At 55.6% G+C, this 21,531-nt stretch overlaps 1 protein-coding gene across 3 annotated transcripts in view; it reads left to right on the forward strand.

Moving 5' to 3' along the window:
* SEMA4B (semaphorin 4B) overlaps positions 1-21,531 on the forward strand; it is a 38,770-nt gene that overhangs the window by 12,922 nt on the left and 4,317 nt on the right. Inside the window, exons 2-11 of one of the 3 annotated variants that reach the window (XM_082448631.1) lie at positions 693-947; positions 15,293-15,456; positions 15,619-15,681; positions 17,268-17,366; positions 18,040-18,151; positions 18,431-18,544; positions 18,683-18,834; positions 19,735-19,916; positions 20,040-20,190; positions 21,253-21,463. In XM_082448631.1, coding sequence (XP_082304757.1) covers positions 839-947; positions 15,293-15,456; positions 15,619-15,681; positions 17,268-17,366; positions 18,040-18,151; positions 18,431-18,544; positions 18,683-18,834; positions 19,735-19,916; positions 20,040-20,190; positions 21,253-21,463 — 1,357 coding nt within the window. In that variant the 5' untranslated portion in view covers positions 693-838. Of the gene's footprint in view, positions 1-514; positions 948-15,292; positions 15,457-15,618; positions 15,682-17,267; positions 17,367-18,039; positions 18,152-18,430; positions 18,545-18,682; positions 18,835-19,734; positions 19,917-20,039; positions 20,191-21,252; positions 21,464-21,531 lie in introns of those variants that run through there. The other 2 variants (XM_082448632.1, XM_082448630.1) reach the window with 2 other exon arrangements.

Here is a 21,531-nt window from a genome sequence, read left to right on the forward strand (position 1 = left end):
GTGCGGACAGAATTCCAAGCGTGGATGAGCCCGCAGGGTACCTAGATTAAGTGTTAAGCCTGTAGTGAACACTCAAGACCTAAGGTGGAATGACCCGTGCAGAAATTAGGTGCAGAAGCAACTAGCCCCGGAGTCAGTACCAGCTGGGCGGAGTTCATTTGGTTACGGACAAGTGGGTGCCAGGAGCAGTGGGGGGGGGGGGACGGGGTGCGGCAGGGATAAAGGGAGAAGACACGGGAGCGCAGTGGAGAGACCCAAACGTTTTCGCAAACGAACGCGCTGAGGGTCCTAGAGGAGCCGGAAGGGGCCGGGGCGGCTGTGGGAGGGTCTGAGAGGTGGGGGCGGGGAACTAGGGGTCCGCTTTCCTCCGCGCCCCCGCGCTCCCGCGGACTCGGCTGGTACTGATCCCCGGGCTTGGCCCCTTGCGGACGCGCACCAAGCTAGGTGCACCCAGCTGGCGCCCCTTGAGCCTCCAGCGCCCAGGAAGGAGGAAGGGGGAAGGGGCGGGGCGGGCACGAGCGGAGCAGGGAGAGGCTGGACTAACTGCCCAACTTCCTCCTTCAGCCCCTCCCTCCCGCACTCGCGGGCGAGCTTCGACCGAACGGAGCTGGTGGAGGACCGCGATTCCGCTGGGGGCGGAGGGGCTAGGGTTCGCAGCAGCCCACGTGACCCCATTTCCCACCCGGTTCCAGCCCCCAGGTCCGGAGGCGGGGGCCCGGCGACCGACTCCCGGGCCGGACTTCGCGGTGGGGCCGCCGCCCGCGAGTCCTATAGAGCCACCTGAGCCGGAGCCCGGAGGACGCCGTCGCTCCTCGTTGTCCGACTCCCGCGCGCCGCGATGGGCCGGGGGAGCCGGCCGCCGCCGCCTCTGCTGCTGCTGCTGCTACTGCTACTGCTACCGCCGTCTCCGATTCGGGCGCTCGCCCCTCGGATCAGCCTGCCTCTGGGTGAGTGCTGGGGCGACCCCGCGGGGGACGCGGGCTGGGGTCTGGGGGAGGGGAGGCGGCCGGAGAGGTGCCTCGCGCGGAGATTGTGGTGACAAAGGAGGGAGGGAGGGAGGGGGTCTGTCGGAGGCTTGGGGTCCATTAGGACCCCTCCTCCTTTCAGAACGCTCCTGGGAGGGAGGGAGAAGAGAGGAGAGCTGTGGGGCCGCGGGCCCCTTTCTTCCATTCTTTTTAATGGGCAGGGAGGGGGTCTCTTGCCCGTTCTGTCGCCCCTGCTCGCCCCTTGGTAGGGCGCCCTTTCGGCGGTGGCGCCCCACCTCGTTCCCCACCCCCGGTGCTGGCTGCCCGCTGGTCCGCCTGCCCATCTGCTTGTCTTTGATGCTGACCAGAGCCAGCCGCAGTGCCCCCACCCCCGCCCCCGAGGGCGGCGCGGGGTGGAGGGGGCCTTGGTTGCCGTCCCATAAACACTGGGGTTCTGGTATTACAGCAAGTCGCAGCAGGACTCGGGAACCGCGGCGGGGCGGGTGCCCCATTCTCCCTCCGCCTCTTCACCCTGGTGGGCCAGCGCAGCCCGCCCCCCCTCCCAGGCTTGGTGGGATCCCCCCAGGGCCTGGGAGCGACCATACTAGGGATGGGGGCAGCTCTGGGCTCCGAGACTTCCAGGCCCTGGGAAGGACTGCTCCTCAGAGTCACCCTGGAGTACCGTCCTCATTGGCCACGTCCCTCGCCTGGTGCTCACGTCTGCTTCTCTGGCCCCCTCCCTTCCAGCCCTCCACTCTCCCCTCTCCTTACCAACCCCCCCCCCCTTTCATCTGGTTGCTTTTCCAAGTCTTTGAAATCAGAGGGACCTGGATTCCAGTCCCATTTCTGCTACTGGGCAAGTGACTCCCTTTTCCCTGTGCCCCAGTTTCCTCATCTGTAAAATGGGCACTGTCATAGGTATTTTGCAAGGCTATCTTGGAGATTTCATGAAACCAGGTGTATTACTAGGCAACATATATAGATGCCCAATAATGTTTCTCCAAGCCCCTTAACTTGTTGGTTGTCACACTGAATGAATTAGAATAAAGGATGTATAAATTAGTGTTTACAGACTAAAACTGTACCAGGCTTCCTTCTCTTTACAGCATCCCACTTCTAAAAGCATTTCATTTACAAAAGGAAAGAGTAGCAGAATCAGTACTTAAATTAAGTCAGGGCCTCTAGGGAAACCCTACCTGAAACATTGCAGGATAATACTGAGAAGATGGCCTGGGTTCAAATCCTGCCTCAGCCACTAGGTAACCGTGTGACCTTGAGCAAGCTGCTTAACCTCTCTGGGCCTTGATTTCCTCATCTGTAAAATAGGGATAATGATAGCACCCACCCCAAAGTTGTGAAGGTTAAATCATTTTCTGTTTGAAAAGTGCTTAGGGCAGGGCTTGATACGTAGAACCCGCTTAATAAGTGTTAGTTATCATCATTGCTACGTGTTAAGCACAGGCTTCATTCTGGCATATCCTGCCCAGAGCTGGGGTGTGTTAGTTTGACCACAGCCCCTTGGGTGCTCCAGCTGGGTAAGTGAAGGTAACAGGTGTATCCGGACCCAGGCCTGCTGCCTCGCTACTCTTTCTGTTGTGGCCACCACTCCCTTTGCCCTTAGACCCTCTCAGCTCTGCAAAAAGGCGAGGTGAGGGGGGAACAAAGGCTCTGATGGACTCCACTTCTGGCCCTGGGAAAGCTGGACTGGCTCACGGGGCCATGTCGACTGTAGCAGGTATTGTGTCCAACTCTGAAGCTGGCTGGGGACCACTCATAGTGTGACTAAAAGGCAGAAGGGGGAGCTGTGAGGAGGAACTGAGAGGACCTGCTTCCTGGGAGCAGCTAGAACACTTGTTCATTACTACCCACTGCCCTGAAACCTGGCCCACTTCCACGTATTCAGCACCATGGCCTGGCCATAGTACAGGCTACTGTCACACACCAGCACCCTTTGCACAGGTCAGGTGGTGCTATGGTCTGGATGTCTGTGTACCCCCAAAATTCATATGTTAAAATCCTAACCCCCCAAAAGACTGAGACACTCAGGCTCACCTGTGAGGACCCACAGATGCACACATTTTGTGCATGGCACAGAGGTGCCCAGTTGAGGGGTGGAGGGCCTGAAATGCAGTTTCTACTCTGCTTTCCAAGCTGTGGAGCCTAGAGAAAAAGACCTTCCGCTCTGTTCTTGAGGCTGGGACTACCCAGAGGGGACCTCTTTTTCTAGTTCCACCAAAGCCCTGGCATCGTTGAGCAGCACCCCAGCCCCTGAACTCGTGAGCATGCATCCACACTTTGCTGAGCTGCACTGCGCTGCACCCAGAGTGCTCGCCTCCCTGGCCTCCCTCCAGGACCTTGATCCCCGCTGCCCCCCTCCCATCTACATGCAGGTCCTCCCAGCCAGCTGGGAGCCCCAGAGGGGGATCCCTGGTGACTGAGCAGGCATACCCTCTGAGCATGGCCTGAGGCGGTTTCCTGCCTCATCCCTGGGGGCTCATTAGATGTTCCTGGCAGTGTGCCCATACCGGGCAAGCCCATGGTGACCATGGGATGCTGGGCTTGAAGCCCCAGGCCTCTCCCTTACAGAAGAGGGAGAGAGGCATGGAACAGAGAACATACCCTGCTTCCTGCCACCTGCCATCCTGTACTGAATTCCCACCCAGGCTCTCCAAGGGCCCGGAGGCCTAGGGAGAATGGCCTGTGTCTGTGGTTTAAAACAAAATCCTTGGAAGTAGAACATCCAGTTTGCATCTGAGGTCCTTCGTATGGAACCCTCATTACTGTTGATCAGCAGCAGATTCCTGGGGCCATAAGGAGGGGGTTCCCCACTTGTGGTCTCACCCAGTGGACAGGAGTGGGAGGAAGACTGGGGGCTCCAGGGTCAGCTAGGCAAGCAGTGGCCTTAAGAGGAGGTTTCTTGTCTCTGTGAAAGGGACACTTCAAAGAAGCATGTGGAATTTTGGTTCTGTTGCATCAGAGACTGCAGTCAGGACAGAGGCTTTGCAGTGGTTAGGAGCAGGAGAGATGCAGAGTGGAAACAATGGGCCCGGATGTGCAGTGCCTTCCAGCCTGGCCATGTGGGCAGAAACAAAACAACCTGCTCCTATGCTCATGAAAGTCATATCGGGTCCCCTTATTTGGGCAATTAAAAGGAGTTATTAATTTCCCCCTGCCCCAGAAGTGCCTGGCTGGAAGACTCTGGACACAGTGTTTCCAAACTAGACTGGATATAAATCCCTAGGCCTGCAAACCGCAGTCAACAAAACCCCATTGAGCAGAGAGAACAGCGCATTGGCCTGAATCAGCTGCTTGTCCTCTGACCTGGAGCGGGCACCCAGGGTCATGGCTGCCCTGAGAAGCCCCATGCAAGCCACTTTCGAAGTCTTTTCCTGGCTGGGTACCGGCCTCCCTCCTTGATGTGGCCTCAGCTTGACATGAGCATTTGTCTTCAGCTCTGTCCTGTGGTCTGTCATCTTCATGGCCCTTCAGCACAGAGCTGTAACCGTGGTGCTAACAGACGGCTCACCGCACAACCTGGGGCAAGTGCCCACCTCCTCCAAGCCCATTTGCACATTGGCAAGATGGGAGTAATAGCAGGATCCGTCTCTCAGGGTCCTGAGAGGATTACGTGAAATAATGTGTGTAAAGTGTTTGGCCCGGTGCCTGGCACATGCTGTGTCCCCAGTAAAAGGTAGTGGCTACTCTTCTTTGTGGTGGAAATTCCCTGCCCGCCTTGCTGGGTGAGGTTATTTGCATCAACTGGGTAGATACTGGTGAGCGCTGGCTGTATGCAGGCCCTCTGCTAGGTGCTAAGACCTTATGGCCAGGGAATGAAGTGGTGCAGACCCCACCCCCTAACCCAGGGTAGGAGACCAAGCAAGTCCCCCGAGGGCTGATTGGAGGCCATCGTCAGGGGTCCTGCTTAATTTAGTCCACTTTTCAAGTGCTCCTGGTTCAGCTCTTTCAAAGTCCTCCTCTGCCCCGAGAACCTCCTCTGCCTGGGGCTGGACCACACCTCTCCCTCCTCCCTGTCCCTGGTTGCCTCCACTCTGCCCTCTGCATAACCCACATTTAGCTGGGTGTTGAAATGCCTGTGTGCCAGCCCAGCAGAGCTCTGAGCTTGCACAACTTTTGGGGCACAGCTAGATACACCTGCACGTCCCTCTCCTAGACAGGGGAGACAGAGAGGATGGCACGGGGCCTGGAGAAAAAGCTGGACTCAGGTCATGTCCGTCACGCCTTCCTTTGTCCCCTTTCTTAGGGCCTGTGGCCCCACTCCCCCATCCCTGGGTGCTCAGGATCGGAGGCCTCTGATGTGGTCCTCCGTGTGGGTCGAGGGGGAAGAGGAGTGAGAAAATGGGGGACTCTTATGGTCTGGGCTGGCCTGACCTCAGGAGCTCCTGCTGCTGCTTTTCCCTAGCCAGCACCCCCGCCCCTCCCCCTGCCTCTCCTCTTCCTCTCATTCTGACCTCCCTGTCCTGGCCATGCTCCCCCAAGTCCAGGATGGAAAGTAGAGCCCTGTGCGGTCTCCCTCGTCACTCTTTAGCCACCCACCACTCCTGTGTGACTGTCTCCACTATGGGGCAGGAACCAGCCCTTAGGTGGCACAGCTGGCGTCCTTATGTTTGTGTTCCACCATCCAGCACCTAGAAGGTAGAAGGTAAGGTAGCAGGTATAGGGCTACTGTGGGCACCAGGCTTTTAGTATATTATTTCCACTTACATGGTAGATGGAATTATCCCCATTTTACAGTTAAGATAGCTGAGGTTCAGAGAAGAGAAGTATCTTGTCCACGTCACACAGTTCTGCCTTGCAAGCCTGCGACCTGACCTGTTCTCCGTGGGACTTGTTTGGTCTGTACTCATGGGTCCATCTGAGAAGCCCGTCCTGACAGCTTAGTGGCGTTCAGAGAGGTGAGGGGCCTGTGGTGAGGGGGTTTCAGTGGGGATAATAGACAGTAGACAGAAACCTCTCATTTTATCTTTAATTCTTTTTTTTTTTAATTTAATTTATTTATTTATTTATTTTTGGCTGCGTTGGGTCTTCGTTGCTGTGCGCAGGCTTTCTCTAGTTGCAGCGAGCGGGCGCTACTCTTTCGTTGTGGTGCACGGGTTTCTCATTGCAGTGGCTTCTCTTGTTGCAGAGCATGGGCTCTAGGCACGCGGGCTTCAGTAGTTGTGGCACGCGGGCTTAGTAGTTGTGGCTCACGGGCTTAGTTGCTCCGCGGCATGTGGGATCTTCCCAGACCAGGGCTTGAACCCGTGTCCCCTGCATTGGCAGGTGGATTCCCAACCACTGCGCCACCAGGGAAGCCCCTTATCTTTAATTCTAAAGAGGGGCCAAGTGAACTGACTTGCTGCCTCTCTCTTGGACTCCCCTTGCCCATCCTCTGAGAGAGGTGTTAACTGGAAGAGGGAAGAAAACCACCCGGGAGGGAGCGCCCAGTGTGTGCTGGGTGCTGGCCTGGGGTATGGAGGTGGTATTGTTTCATCTTGTACAGATGAGGGACCCGAGGCTCTGAGAAGAGAACTCATATTGTCAGGGCCGTGCAGCTAGAAGTTTCGGGGCGAAGCCTTGGACCACAAGCTCTCTGCCTCAAGAATCACATTCTTTCCATGAGAACATCTGGCTCCTGCTTCACCTGTGAAATGTACAAAAGCAGCGAAATGACCCAGCTCAGCCCTTGAATAATTGATAGGTTATGTATTTCCATCTGGTAAAGAAATCTATTGAGGTCACTCCTTGGATGGGACAAGAGATCCAGCTAAGGCCCTGATGGCACAGCCATGGTCGGAAATAGGGCAGACCCGGCAGACTTGGCCAGGAGCGCGGTGCGCCGGAGACTGGGGCAAACGTCTCAGACAGACGTTTGCAAACGGGGGAGCAACAGGCCAGAGCCAGCATGGAGATATATTTTGTTTGGCATCCAAGTGTTTTAGAAAAATTTTAATGAGTCACCAATATTTAAAACTCAGGAAATTTTCTATAAAAATCCAGGTTTCCAACTCTTCTGAAGACCTGATGAGGCTTAGCCCTCATTCCATTGAGTAACAATGGTCTGGGGGGAAGCAGCAGCTACCCCTTCAGAGGGGCTCCTGCCTGTAGGAGGCTCCACCCCCACCTGCCCTTGTCCCCTTCCCTGTACAAGTGGGCTTCCAAGGTGGCCAGGGGCTGGGAGTTTACTCAGAGCAAAGATGAGGAGTGGGGGTGGGTGGGCGGCATGGGTAGGGCCAATCCTAATTGTTGGTGGCCCCCTAACCCTGGGAGCTTGGCATTTCCACGTGCTGCGTTTATTTGGTCTTCCCAGCAACCCTGCGAGGACTCCCTCCCAGAAACGGCAGGTATCTTGTCTAACTGGTCAGTGATAATAGTAAGGACTCACACACAGACCTTGTGACTCTGCTTTCCGGTCCCTGTGGCCTCTCCCGTCTCCCTGCAGCACTTTCAGCTGTCACACTTCCATCTAGACCCTGGGATTCCAGGACTGAGCTCTGGGGAGGGGACAGGGCAGGGGCCATGCTTCTCAGACACACTCTCGCGATCATGAGGCTTCAGGACCTCTGGACTGCCCCCTTGGAATCTGGTGTCCGTCCCTGGACCAGAGTACCCTGAATTGGGACTTGGGACTCTGTTAGTCATTCATTCAGTCAACGAATGTTTATTGAACAACTCCTTGGAACTCCCCTGGCCAGATGACACAAATATGGACTACAAATAATAAGACAGTTTTGATCCTCAAGGATCAAAGCTTGGTAAGGGAGACAGGCACCTGAGGCCCATCATCGTCAAACAATGTGGCCAATGCACCGCGAGAGGTGTGAGCAGGAAATGATGGGTGCACAGGGAAGGGGCCCTCGCCCAGCTGGGGATTCAGGAAGGCCTCCTGGAGGAGGCGAAACCGAGCTGAGTCTCAAAGGATGGGTAGGAGTTAGTCAAAAGGAAGGGCATTCCGGGCAGGGGGACTGCCTGGGCAAAGACTGGCGAGGAGAAATAGGACCTTGAGTCGAAGTTCACTCCTTTGAAATGGGAGGGGGATGTGGCAAGGGCTGGCCATTAGGGGCTGGGACACAGGGACACAGGACCGTGACAGTCCCCAGAGAGCCCTCTGACCTCAGTGTAGCAGCTGGGCTGGGGGCAGGGGCCAGTTGGGAGGCTGCTGCAGTGGCTCGGGTGAGAGAGGGCAGTGGCCCGGTTCAGGCCCGAGGTAGCGGGGATGGTGAGGGGAATAGATTTGGACAATATTGAGGAGGGAGACTTGGCAGGATTTGAGCATGGATTAGATGTCCACGGTGAGGGAGAGGGAGATAGAAAGTGCGACTCACAGGTTTCCAGCCCGCTGAGCTGTGCCACCCAAAGACGCAAGATCCCAAGCCGAGGAGTGGTCTGGAAGAGGGCGGTGGAGGAGGTGCCCGTGGAGGGTCTCCTGCATAGTGGGGTCTGGCGTACTGGAGGACGACCTGCATACTGGAGGATGAAGAGATTTGGGAGTTGCCAGCATCCAAGACATTGAAGCGATGGGCATGGATGTGTGGCCCAAGGGCCAAGGGCCGACCCTAGTGAACAAGAACATTCAAGAGCGAGGCCTGGAGAGGCTGAAGGTGATTAATAATACAGACTCGGGAGCTGGTGACCCAGGTTCAAATCCCAGCTCCACCGCTCTTCCTAACTGGGTAACTGAGGGCAAATCATTTCACGTGTGCCTCGGTTCTCTCGCCCGAAAAAAGCAGATGGTAATTCCTACCTGACAACGACCTGGCCAGAATTACGTGCACCAGCCCATTTAAAGTGCTGAGTAACTGCTACAGCGCATCAGCTCCTGGAGGGATGGAGGCCCGGGAGGAGTGTGAAGGAGACGTGAGGCGACCCTTGAGATCGGTGTGGCAGACCCCCAGAGGACAGGGGACCCCCGCCAGGCCGTGCCCCTCGGCATCTGGGGTTTGGCGGCAAGGCGATGCCCGGGCCCTGGCGAGTGTGGGCCTGGTTCAGGCCTGACCCCCAGGCAGGGAGTGAGTGGGAGGTAAGGGATGGAGATGGCGCTGGGTGGCTCTTCTCAGGAGTTTGGCTGAGAAGGGAGGAGGGAGGCACACACATTTCTAGGATAGATATTGAGGGAAAAAAAAATTCTTTGAGAGGCAGAGGTTGATGACACAGGATTCAGTTTCTGAGGAGATGGAGGATGGGAAGTTGAGGTTGTTTATGCCTGATGGCCCCAGTTTCCTTAGAAAGGGGGGGCCTCTGAGAGGAGGAGGATGGGGGTAGAGGCTTCAGGAGAGAGGGGACAGCCAGTCCCGGGGCAGAGGGCCAGAGGAGCTGACCTTGGTCCTTGGTGGGCGGGTGGGAGTCAGGCTTCCAAGGTGATGGCAGCCCATGACAGGTCCTGGGTGAAGACTCAGTTGTCCAGATGGACACAAGGAGGGTGTCTGAGAGGGGTGGGGGCCACCTGGTGATTCTGGCAGGAGCACTTGGCCAGCTCACCTGGGGCGGTAGCAGCAGCCAGCTGGGAAGCGGGCTTTCCCGAGCATGCCTGCCCCAGGAACACAGGATGCTTCTAGGCTGGGTTCCCTTGATTTCTTGCCTCTTTCTTGGTTACCTCAGTCCATGGGGAGCACTTGTGGCACACAGTCCCCTTCCCCTATCAAGAGTGACCCTTGCCTGGCTGGGGTCGCTACCCTGGCATTGGCCTGTTGACAGCAGTTTGGCGTGCCGCTTCCAGCCGGTCTGGCCACCCTGCCCCGACATTGGGCGGGGGGGAAGGAGGACGCACAAACAGGTCGGCGGCATCCAGGTCGATGGCCGCCTTGCCCTAGTTTGCTGCTGAGTCAGCACTCCTGTCCTGGAGGTGGTGCTTCTGCTGGTGCAAGTGGGTCCAAGGGTCCCGTGTGACTCCCTGGGGAAGAGGTGCTCCAACAGAGCCTTGGGAGGCTCTCAGGGGTTTGTCCAGGGCCCAGACCCCTCTCTGGGGACCTTGTGATTCAAGCCGAGGGGCAGCCAGCTGCCCACTACGCCCCACCCCCGTTCCTGCTGGGAGCACCTTCCAGGCCCTGACCGCGCAGGGAAGCTGGTGTCTTCTGGCCTAGTCCTGCTGGGGCCTGTGGGCGGCGGGCTGTTAAGGCCAGGTCAGCGTCAGCTGTGGTGCCCCTGGAGCCACAGTGGAGGGAAAGGTGGGGCGGGGCTCTGAGTCAGGGCCCTGCTGCAGCGCCTGGTTGGCAGGGTGGGGATTGCCCGGGGTGGGGATGGTGCTGAGCCCTGTTCCCGCCTCACCCCAGGGAGCTCCAAGCTTCCGGCTGAGTCACAGGCCAGGGGAGAAACTCTAGATGAGGCTGGGGGCTGAGTTGTTCCCGCATCACTTCCTGCTGAGAGCCCAGGCCCTGAGGGTGTGGGAGTGGGGCTCTGCAGGTAGCTCTGACCCTCTCCGAGGGCGAGGCCGAGGGTGGGGAGGACTCAAGGCCTCGAGGTGGAACAGCCCCAGGCCAGCCGCCATCCTGCCTTCTTGGAGCCCTGGAGAAGCCACTGGCTCAGGCCTGCCCAGGCTAGATGGGACGGTTTCATCCCACCTGGGAGAACTGGCCACAGCTTCAGGCAGCCCGGCTTTCTCTGCACTGGACTAACCCGCTGGGTAGAGGGTGTGGAGGATGTCTGAGCAGCACAGGTAGCCCAGGAGACCACACAAGGCACTCTCTTTCCACACAGAGAGCAGGGTAGACACTAAGACTGACCCCAAGGTGGGCCAGCACTCATGGAGCTGAGTGCACAAACACTTCCTTTTAGTCACCTCTGCAGATAGCACCCCAGAGCGAACACACAAGCGTGGACAAGCCCTGTGGTAGGGTGTACACACACACAAACACACACATGGGCGAGCTGAGGCAGGAACCCCACTCAGAACACCGCCGAGCAGGGACCAGCTCTCACACACTGCATGGGCCCCTGACACCGGCCCGTGTCTGAGCTGTAGCTCTCTGCTTGGCCGTGAGCCCCTCATGTGACCAGACGCAGGCCTACGTGAGAATGGCCCAGGATGAGTTTGTTAGCCACGAGGACCAGGGAGGCCCAGCTCTTCAAAGCAACCCTGTTTCTCTGGCAGCTCTCGCTGGGCTGGATTTTCCTGCAGGGCTTTTTGATTTTGTTTTTGATCCACTCGAGTGTTGATCGTGTGCCAGACACTGTGCCAGCACTAGGACAACGTGTGCGAAGTTGTTTTGAGTAAAGCTCCCAGTAAATGTGGGTTATTATTATGTATGTTATTATTTACATATATAATCTCATTTCTTTTTGTAACAATCCTATGAGGCGAGGTGGTATTATCCTCATTTTACAGATAAGGAAAGTGAGGCTCCAAGGTGTTAAGTGGCTTGTCCTGGTAGCAAACGGACACTAAGTGACAGAGGCAGGATTTGAACCCAGGTCTCTGACTCGAGTCTGTGCTTCTAATCTCTGTCGCACTGAGACTCCCAGTTGGTAAGCCAGCCCCACTGACTGGCCCTGGTGAAGTCCACAGGGCAAGAGGGATTGCGGAGGGCCAGGCCTTCGGGACACCATGGCTTTAAGTCTGAGAGACTCAGGGCAGAGGGGTGGAGAGGCAGCGCCCCCAGAATGGGAGTGCGTGGTGTGAGGGGCCCCTTGCCCGTTTCTCCCAGGCATTTTCTGTTCCTTGGCCGTTTCACTGACTGGACTCCCAGTGTGACTGGAGGAGGTCTGGGGGCCTCTTGAGCAGCTGGCTTCTTTGGAGGGCTGGGCTGGACCAGGGCTGGGCAGCTGGCGCCCTGGCTGGCCCTCCAACCTGGCTGTGCTATGTCTGCATGACCCTTGGCAAGTCTCCCCACACCCCCCAGGCCTGAGTGAGTCTGAGCTGCCACCTGGACTCAAGCTTATCTCTGACCTTTGGCATTTCGGTATCTGGACAGATTCCAAGAGCAGCCTCCTGCCCAGACTTACGGGACCCGCCTGGGTAGAAATGCCCCTCCTCTGTAGGCAGATAAGCATGGGCATATGTGAGCCAGCCCTTGCTGTCAGGAGCCTGGAGGGCTGCAAAAGATGAGGAGGGACTGCGGTAGCCGTTTGCCCTGGTCTAACTGACTCCTTGTGAGCCTGCTGTGGGTTTTATTTTCATTATCCCCATGATGTATATGCGAAAACTAGAGTTCGGTGAGATGACGTCCACACTGCCCTACAAAGGACCTACCTACACGGTGCTTCTCAAAGTGTGCTCCTTGGGCCTCCAACTTCAGAATCCCCTGGGAGCTCATAAAATTGCATGTTCTCAGGCCCCATCCCAAGCCAGCAGCGTCAGAGTCTCCAGGGGCAGGTCGTGGATCTAGAGTTTCGATCTTCCAGGTGCTTTTGCTGCATCCTGCAGTTTGCAGACCAGGAGTCCAGAGAGGAGACCTCCTGAGCCGGCCTTCTATCACAGCTTCTGTTTTGCTGTGGGGCTTTTTGTAAGTTGCTTAACGACTCTGAGCTTCAATTTCTTCATTTGTAACCTGGAGATAGCAGCAGTTTCTACCTCACAGGATCATCATGGGCACCCAAGGAGTTAATATCTGCAACATGTTTACCCAACACCTTCCTGTGGTGGCCAACGGGAGGGGTCTCTTTTGAGGGGGCGGTTCTTCCCGGACCAGAATGCAAAATGGTCAGGTTGCTTGTTCCAGAAGGCTGACCAGCTCATCAGCACAAAGTACAAGCAACATAATTGGGCCCCAATTACGTGTTGGGAAATTTTCTGGTTGGGAAAAGTAGGGGGTTAGTGCTGGAAACTTTCCTTGGGCCTCCCAGTATATAGAGTGCTGATAGGAAGTGGTGAGGAGCTGGGAATTTGAGGCAAAAGACCTGGAGTCTAGTGTGATTCTGGACTTAAGTGTTCAAAGAGAGGCCTTAACTTCTCCAGACCACAGCTGCCCTGTGTGGTTTCAGTAACAGAGTTCAGGTTCCGGACATTAGGCTGGACTTTGCCCTGTGAACTCCCAGAGCAGTCCCTGTTTTGGCTCTGGTTCTAGAGTGACAAGCCACTTAGTTGCAGATTCCCTGTAGATTCCTGCACTGGTACCTTGTGATACTACCCACCCTCATCAGGAAGTGAACAGCCTTGGAAACTCCGTCATTCCTGTTTGCTGGTGGGATGTCCCAGTATATGTGCTAGGAAGTCCTACCGAAGGGCTTCCTTCACCATTAGCAGCCAGGTAAAAAGCTTGGCTTCTCCAGAAAGACTGGTATGTGTTCTTCCTCTTGAATAATGAGGACAAGGTAACTTGATTTCCGTTTTCTCTTTGACCACTGGGAGGCTCAGCACTAAATGTGGAGCCCATCTCTGGTAGCTGTGTGAGGACCTTATGACCTGCTTGTGTGAAACCTGTCCTTCGTTTCTGGTTTAGATGTTTTCTTCAGATGTGTTTTTTCCTCCACTCCTGATTTTAGTGTTTATATTTTACTACCTTCTTTTCTTTGTGTTTCCTTGCCCTTTGTGGAACCAGGCCGGGGGTATGTAAAAACACTCACCATGTAAACACACATGAAGCTGTCTTCTCAACTGCTTTGTTGGCATGTTGCATTTTTTGCTTCCTCAGCTTCATGAAACTATTTGTCTTCGTGGTTGCAATCCACCGGTCAGTTAGGAGATGCCTGGGGTTGGGTAGGGTGGCTGCTTTTTGCTTGTTTTTCTTTTCTTATCAGCTGCTTTGAATTTTTAAAATAATTTCTCTCCAAATCCATTAGTCACTGAAAGCACAGATGGTATCGTGGTGGATAGATGTGTGTGTTTATTTTTTTCTTCTTCTTCCTTTTCTTCTCTCTAATTTATTTCTTTAGCATTGCACAAGTATAACCTGTAGAATCCAAAAATGATAACAAGTGCAAAGGGAAAAAAAATTACCTGTAATTCCACCAGGGATACCGCTTTCCAGCATTTTGTGATTCATCCTTCTGGATTTTTTTCTATGTTTATATTTTTCCCACAAACAAATAGAATCTAACTATGCATACTGTTTTATAACCTTCATTTAATGAAAGATACTTGAAATTTATATCAAAGATACATGCACATAATTTTTTTTTTTAAGCATAGAAGGACTTATTGTGAAAAGCAGTAACTGCCTCAGTCTTCCCCAGCCCCAGGCCTGGGTAAAAGGGGCAATTTTAATCATTTAGACTTCTTGTTATACAGTGGTTTCCTCCACTTAAGTAAAACGCTTATCCCACGATTTCTTGGCTTATCTGACTTACTGTCTTGCTGCTGAGAAAAATAAAGCTTTCCATCAGTTCCATCACCCTTCCCCACTTCCTCCAAACATTTTCTGCCACTATATTTGGTTACCTTTGCAATTTAAAATAAGATACTTAAGGACTTCCCTGGTGGTCCAGTGGTTGAGACTCTGAGCTTCCACTGCAGGGGGAGCTTCCACTGCAGGGGGCGCAGGAGCTTCCACTGCAGGGGGCGCAGGTTCGATCCCTGGTCAGGGAACTAAGATCCCACATGCGGGGGGCGGGGCGGGGGGAGGGGTGGAAAAATAAAATAAAATAATATACTTAAGCCTCAGTGTCTTGTTCCACTAACCACGGACAGTCTCTTGTGGCCCTCATTGCTCTCAGAGGAAGATATGGAGACTCGACTTTTTCCTTGACTCCTCTGGCCCCCAGCATCACAATGCCTGTCTGTTGTACATTCAGTGTAACATTTACATTCTGTTTAATAACCATAAATCTTCCATGAGTGACTGTGAGGCAGTATAGTTGAAGACCAGCGCCCCATGTTTGCGTTCCTCTGTAAATCATGTTCACTGCAGCCCACAGGAGTGGGCTGTGCTTACAAGTCCTTCTCTTTGGGTCTAACCCCACTCAAAGGAGAATGTTAAATATACTTTCCTTTCTTATATTCCATCAGGTGCTCAAAATCCATCACTTTATATTTTAGTTCGCTTCATATTTTGACCATGGTTTTTTATGTAACTGTTTGCTTGTTGGTCTGGAGTTTCTAATACAACAGCATTTTACCAGCTGCATAGTATTCCAGCAAAGGAAGTATTTGGGTTTATTTTCACCCAGTCCCCTGTGGTTGGGCATTTAGGTTGTTTCAATTTTTCATTAACGTGAATGGTGCTATAATTGATGTTCTTTTACATTCATCATTGTGCCTTTGTCTCATACATAATGTTTGAGGGTCCGGGAATGCTGCTCCCCTTAAATCCGATTGCCTTGTCCCCAGCCCCATGCCACCCACTGCTTTGCTGATCTACCTTCAGTCAGATTGGCGCGTTCTAGAGGTTGGTATAGGAGGATTCTTGTGGGAGGGGGGGCCCCCAGGAGGTAATGTCCATCGATCGTCCTCTCTCCAGGCTCTGAAAAGCAGTCACTTCTCAGATTTGAAGTGGATCACATCTCCAACTACACAGCCCTCCTGCTGAGCAGGGATGGCAGGACTCTATACGTGGGTGCTCGAGAGGCCCTCTTTGCGCTCAACAGCAGCGGCAGCTTCCTGCCAGGCGGGGGGTACCAGGAGGTGAGATGATGCCCGGGGATGGCTAGCCTGGGTGGAGGATGCCAGTGGGGAAGATGGAACTTCTGGGTCCGAGGATGATGCAAACGGGAGAGGGGAAAGGAAAAGAGGGACATATCCTTCGTTTCCACTTGCACACTTACCTTCCCCTTTCTAATTCCCCAGCTGCTGTGGAGCGCAGATGCAGAGAGGAAACAGCAGTGCAGCTTCAAGGGCAAGGACCCACAGGTGAGCTAGCACCTGGAGGTGACCTGGGCTGAAGGAGGGATGGAGGGTGGTAGATCTGGGCCCAGGATGGAGGCAGGAGGTGGGAGCAGATGCAGCGAGCTGTGGTAGAAAGGGCATAGGCTTCTGAGATGGCCAAACCTGGGTTTGAGTCTCAGCCCTATACTTACTATGTCTGTGACATTGGACAAGTAAGTAGATTTGCCTCTCTGAGCCTTGGTAAAATGGGGATAATGATGCCTGTCTCACTGGACTCACCGTGAGGATTCAGTGAGCTAATAGACATAAGGCACCTGGCACATAATAAGTGCCAAATAAACATCAGCTTCCAGCATGAGCAGTGATTGGGTGGGGGTGGGAGTCTGTCCTTCTGAGGGTGGTGCCTGATGTAGCAGGTCTGACATAATCCTGGCTTGGTTTTGGCCAGACCACTGGGTGGGAGCCAGTCCAGCCTGGGGTTCTCTGGGAGGACTCCCCACCATTCCCAGAGGCCTTCCTGGTCCTGAGTGCAGCAGAGGGCAGTTAAGGTGAAGGCAGAAGAGCACCGGACTTGGGGTCAAGACACAGGTTCAAGTCCTGGCCACCCCTGATTTCTTTTATTCAGCAGAAATGTATTAAGCACTTGCTCTGTGCCCAGGTGCTTTTAGACACTGGTTATTATATCATTGTGAAAAAGAAGGTCAGGTTTAAAAGGTGGTCAGGTTACACTTCATTTAAAAAGTGACATTTGAGCCAAGATTACTTGGCTCAAATGAGGTGAGGGAGTTGACATGGAGGAGGAACAGGACTATAGATTTCACTCTGAGTGAGGTATGTGGGGAACCACTGGCTGGCTGAGCAGGGCAGTGACGTGGCCTGGCATGCGTTTGCAAAAGGTCCCTCTGGCCGCCGTGGTGGAGAGCGGCCTCGTTGCGGCGAGGACAGAGGGAGGGAGACCAGTGAGGGGCAAGAGGCGATGGTGCCCGGACCAGGGTTGGACCAATAAAGGGAGTGAGGAATGGTTGGATCCCGGATGTATTTTGAAGATGGGGCCACCAGGATTTCCTGATGGAAGAACCGGGGTGGCGGGTATCAGAGGAGAGGCGAAGCTGGCTGTGAGGCTCGGGGCCTAAGGAACTGAGAAGGTGGAGTAGCCGTCAGTGCAAGGGGGCAGATGCCAGAGGAGAGAGTTTTGGGGGAACAATCAGAAGCTCAGTAGGAGATGCCTGTTAGACACGCTTGCGGAGGCGATCCGCAAGTCTGGGGCCCAGGGTTCAGGGCTGCGTGTTTCCTCCTGCTCTGGGCATAGCTGCCTCACCAGGTGGGGCCGAGACAGCTCAAAAGGGAGGGATTCTGTGCCTTCACCCCAGACTGAAGAGAAGTTTTCCAATCACGGAACTACCTGAGGCCCAAGGTCCCCCTCCTGCACACACGCTCCGTGGTCCTCCATCTGCTCTGCCCCACGAGGCTCCTGGAGCCTCATTTACTCCAGGATTTGAGTACTGGGGAGCAGAGGCCTCACCCCCAGGGCTGGCCTTGCATCCGTGGGGAGGGCTCGGCGGTGCCCCCTGGTGGCTTGCTTGGGCCTGACATCCTCCTCCCTCCTCCAGCGGGACTGTCAAAACTACATCAAGATCCTCCTACCACTCAACAGCAGCCACCTGTTCACCTGTGGCACCGCGGCCTTCAGCCCCGTGTGCACCTACGTTGTGAGTGCCCCTCCTCACCCCGGGCTCGCCCTCGGCTGGCCTGGGAACTGCCTGTCTTTGTGCCCCAGGGAGCTGGTCTCTAGCACTGACCCCTGGTAAAGGGCAGGGCCCAGGGGGAGGCTTCTTGACAGCAGTGGGCCCCGAGAGCCCTGAGGCCCAGCCCCAGCCCTGATGACCAGGTTGCCCTGCAGGGGGCGGCGGGGGGTGGGATTCCCCAGGCACAAAAATCCTGACTGACCCACAATCACACCCTCTTGCTTCCTCCAGCTCTTTCCCCCGCCCTCACTCAATTCCCGCCAGCCCACCACGTCCACCCTCCTCAACACACGCATACCCTTACGTTTCTGCCCTACGCACGCCTTCATAAAGGGTGGCATTTTGAGGCTTTGGAGCAACCAGCTTTGGAGTCAGACATACCTGAGTTTGAATCATGTCGCTGCCCTTTCCTGGCTCACATTGCCTTTCTAAGCCTCCTCTCCTCTCTGCTACGTGGGGCAACAGTGCCCACCGCGTCAGGTCCTGGTGAGACGGTGCTGGGACTGTGCCCGAGGTGCCGGGATGAGAAGGACGGCCCGTCAGACCCCTCCCTTCTCTCCAGCACACCTCCCTGTTCTCCCGCCGAGCCCGCTCACTCCCTGGCGTGCCCCTGAGCTCTCCCATCTACCCCCTGCAGAACATGGAGAACTTCACTCTGGCACAGGACGTGGTGGGGAACATCCTCCTGGAAGATGGCAAGGGCCGTTGTCCCTTTGACCCCAATTTCAAGTCCACGGCCCTGGTGGTGGGTGAGTGTTGGGGGGCAGTGGGCAGGATGGGCTCATTGAGGCTCCATGTGAGGGCGGGCAGGGGAGCAGGGTGGGCCCCAGGTCTGAGCTGGTGGGTCATGCCACACCGATTCCCAGGGGGTGCGACGACCTTGGGCTGCCCTCGGGTTGGCTTTTCTTAGTTCCTACTCCCTCCTCTGTCCTCCTCAAACAAGAAGGGCAGCACTCGTGTCACTCCAGGCCCTGAGCGGGAAGGGGCTGTGCTGAGGGCTCATTCCCATGGGAATGTCCTCTTGGCAGATGGCGAGCTGTACACTGGAACAGTCAGCAGCTTCCAGGGGAATGACCCGGCCATCTCACGGAGCCAAAGCCTCCGCCCCACCAAGACTGAGAGCTCCCTCAACTGGCTACAAGGTGAAGTCCTCTTGCCCCTCCCAGTGGGCTGTCACGGGGCCCCAGGGAGGGGGCCCTGTCCCCCCAGCAGGGCCTGAGAACAGAGCCTTGCCTGTCTGGGATCCCTGGGCTGACTGCACTCCCCACTGGCCCCCACAGACCCAGCGTTTGTGGCCTCAGCCTACATTCCCGAGAGCCTGGGCAGCCTGCAAGGGGACGATGACAAGATCTACTTCTTCTTCAGCGAGACTGGCCAGGAGTTTGAGTTCTTTGAGAACACCATCGTGTCCCGCATTGCCCGTGTCTGCAAGGTGAGCAGGCCGGGCCATCCCAGAGACCCCGAAGGCTCCTCGGGTATAGACCCAGAAGGCCCCGCACCTGTGGCCTTCTCCTGTCCTCCAAGAGGAACGGCTTGGCTACTGGCTTTTCTCTCTCTCCTTTTCAGTTAAAATGTCTCTGTTTTTCCTTATTTTAAAAAACATGAAAATGTAGAAAAGTACACACGAAAATCACTTACAAGATAAGACGCACCGTGGTATCGTTATTAAGAGCGTAGACTCCAGATCCAGGCTGCCTGGGTTCAAACCCTGCAGGTCATGTGATCTTGGGCAGTTTCCTTACTGAGAAATCTGCTCGTTTCCATCTCTGTTCAGTGGGAATCATAACAAAACTCCCTCAGGGTTGTTACGATCTGTGTAGGGCTTTTAGAGATGTGATGAGCAACCACTAGTTGTCAACTATTGGTGTTATTATCCCACCGTCCTACCACAAGAAGTGACCACTGTTAACAAGTTAGAGTGTTCCTTGCTAATTTTTTTTTTTGGCACATGTGTAAATACATACGTATTTATATTATTTAAAACCATGTACAAACAAGAGTTATACTGTAATGTGATTCTTTAGCTTCCCTTTTTGCTCAGCGGTGAATCGTGACATCCTTCCACATTTGTAGATAGACTCCCCTTCGTCCTTTTCCCTGGTGTCCCACAGTAAGGAAAGCGCTGTCATTTACTTAGCTAGCCTCCCGGTGAGGGGACCTGAAGGCTGCCACCTCAAGTCTTCTTGATTTGAAATGGACTCAGGCCTGGCTTTGGGTCTGTCTGGCTCTTCCTGGCGTCTGTCTCAGCCACCACTGGGGAGGGGGCAGCGAGGAGCACCAAGTGTCCCACCCCTGCTCATGCCTAAGCCCAGGCCCTCTCTCCCTCTCCCAGGGTGATGAGGGAGGCGAGCGGGTCCTGCAGCAGCGCTGGACGTCCTTCCTGAAGGCCCAGCTGCTGTGCTTGCGGCCTGACGATGGCTTCCCATTCAACGTACTGCAAGACGTCTTCACGCTGAGCCCCAGCCCCCAGGAATGGCGTGACACCCTCTTCTACGGGGTCTTCACATCCCAGTGGTAGGGCCCCCAGGACCTAGCTGGGAACAGGGTGGGGGGGACGAGTTGGGGCAGGGATTGGGCCCCGCTGGCCTCATTGTGAGCCCCAGGGCTCCTGGGCTAATCTGGCCATTTCCTTGGTAGGCACAGGGGGACCACAGAAGGCTCTGCCATCTGTGTCTTCACCATGAGGGACGTGCAGAGGGCCTTCAATGGCCTCTACAAGGAGGTGAACCGCGAGACGCAGCAGTGGTACACCGTGACCCACCCGGTGCCCTCGCCCCGGCCTGGCGCGGTGAGTGCTGCCCCCGTGCTGGGAGGATGGGTCCCCAACCGTGCTGGGATCACTTGCTTTCTCTGAGTCTGTTTTCTCACCTTGAAAGTGGGGACAAAGCCCAGGCCTGCTTGTCTTTCTGAGTTAGATGTGACCATGAATGTCGGGGTGGCTTCAAACCTGCTTTAGGCTGGGCAGGGGTGTCCCCCATCAGGACGCTGACTGCACGTGCCTCTCCCCAACTCTACTGTGAGCTCCTTATTTATTGATTGACTGACAGGCCATGGGGAAATAGTCCTTTCTTCTTTCCTTCCAGCCTCATGGGCTCCCCACAAAGCAGACCTTGAGACAAGGATGTGAGTGCCAGCAGTTTTTAGGAGAGGTGATCCCAGGAAGAAGCAGGAGGGAACAGGATTGTGGGAGGAAGGGGCGGAGCTAAGAAAGTGTGTGTCACTGAGCTGCTACTGCTGTGGGCACCTGGAGCTCGTTCCCTGGGGCCCTGGGAGGCTGCGTGGAGCACATCTCAGCATTGTCCCACTGGGGTGTTTGTCACCAACTCCTGTGCAGTTGAGGGACACTCCAGGGTATTAATTCCTGGGGCTTTTACAGAGAATGACCTGGGGCAGAGAGAATCAGGAAGCGCCCCCTGGCAATAAGGGAAACTAACTGCAGGCACCCTCATGCCCCTACACTAGGAAGCCTTGGTCAGCCAGGGCATCCTGAGAGAGCACTGGCGAAAGGATGCTACAGGAGCAGGAAGTGTGGTCATGCTTCTTGAGGCTTGCGGAATGGGGTGGGGGAATGGTGGGCAGGAAGGAGGGATGGTTGGTGGGCAGAGAGGGGTAGACCCTGGCAGCTGGGGCCCTTGGGCGCCCCACACCCTGGGCTTTGCCCTTAGGCCTGTAGATCAGCGCGCTGGCTTCGCAGAACTGGAGTGCTGTGCTGTGGCTTCCAAGGGCGGGGCAGGTACCCCTGCTGTTCACTGGGGAGACAGGGCCGGCAGTCCCAGTGGGATTTGCAGGATCCACATCCTGCTTCCTGCCCTAAGTGCCACTCGCCTCAAGCCACCGCCTTCTCCTTCAGTGCATCAACAACAGCGCCCGTGAAAGGAAGATCAGCTCGTCCCTGCAGCTCCCCGACCGTGTGCTGAACTTCCTCAAGGACCACTTCCTGATGGACGGGCAGGTCCGCAGCCGCCTGTTACTCCTGCAGCCCCAGGCCCGCTACCAGCGTGTGGCTGTCCACCGCGTCCCTGGCCTGCAGCGCACCTACGACGTCCTCTTCCTAGGCACTAGTGAGTGCCCACAGCAGGGCAGGCTCGGAGTCAACGGGGCATAGCTATTGGGACGTGGGCCTCAGGCT

The sequence above is a fragment of the Balaenoptera physalus genome (assembly GCF_965194825.1).
Source record: "Balaenoptera physalus genome assembly, chromosome: 2".
Lineage (NCBI taxonomy): Eukaryota > Metazoa > Chordata > Mammalia > Artiodactyla > Balaenopteridae > Balaenoptera > Balaenoptera physalus.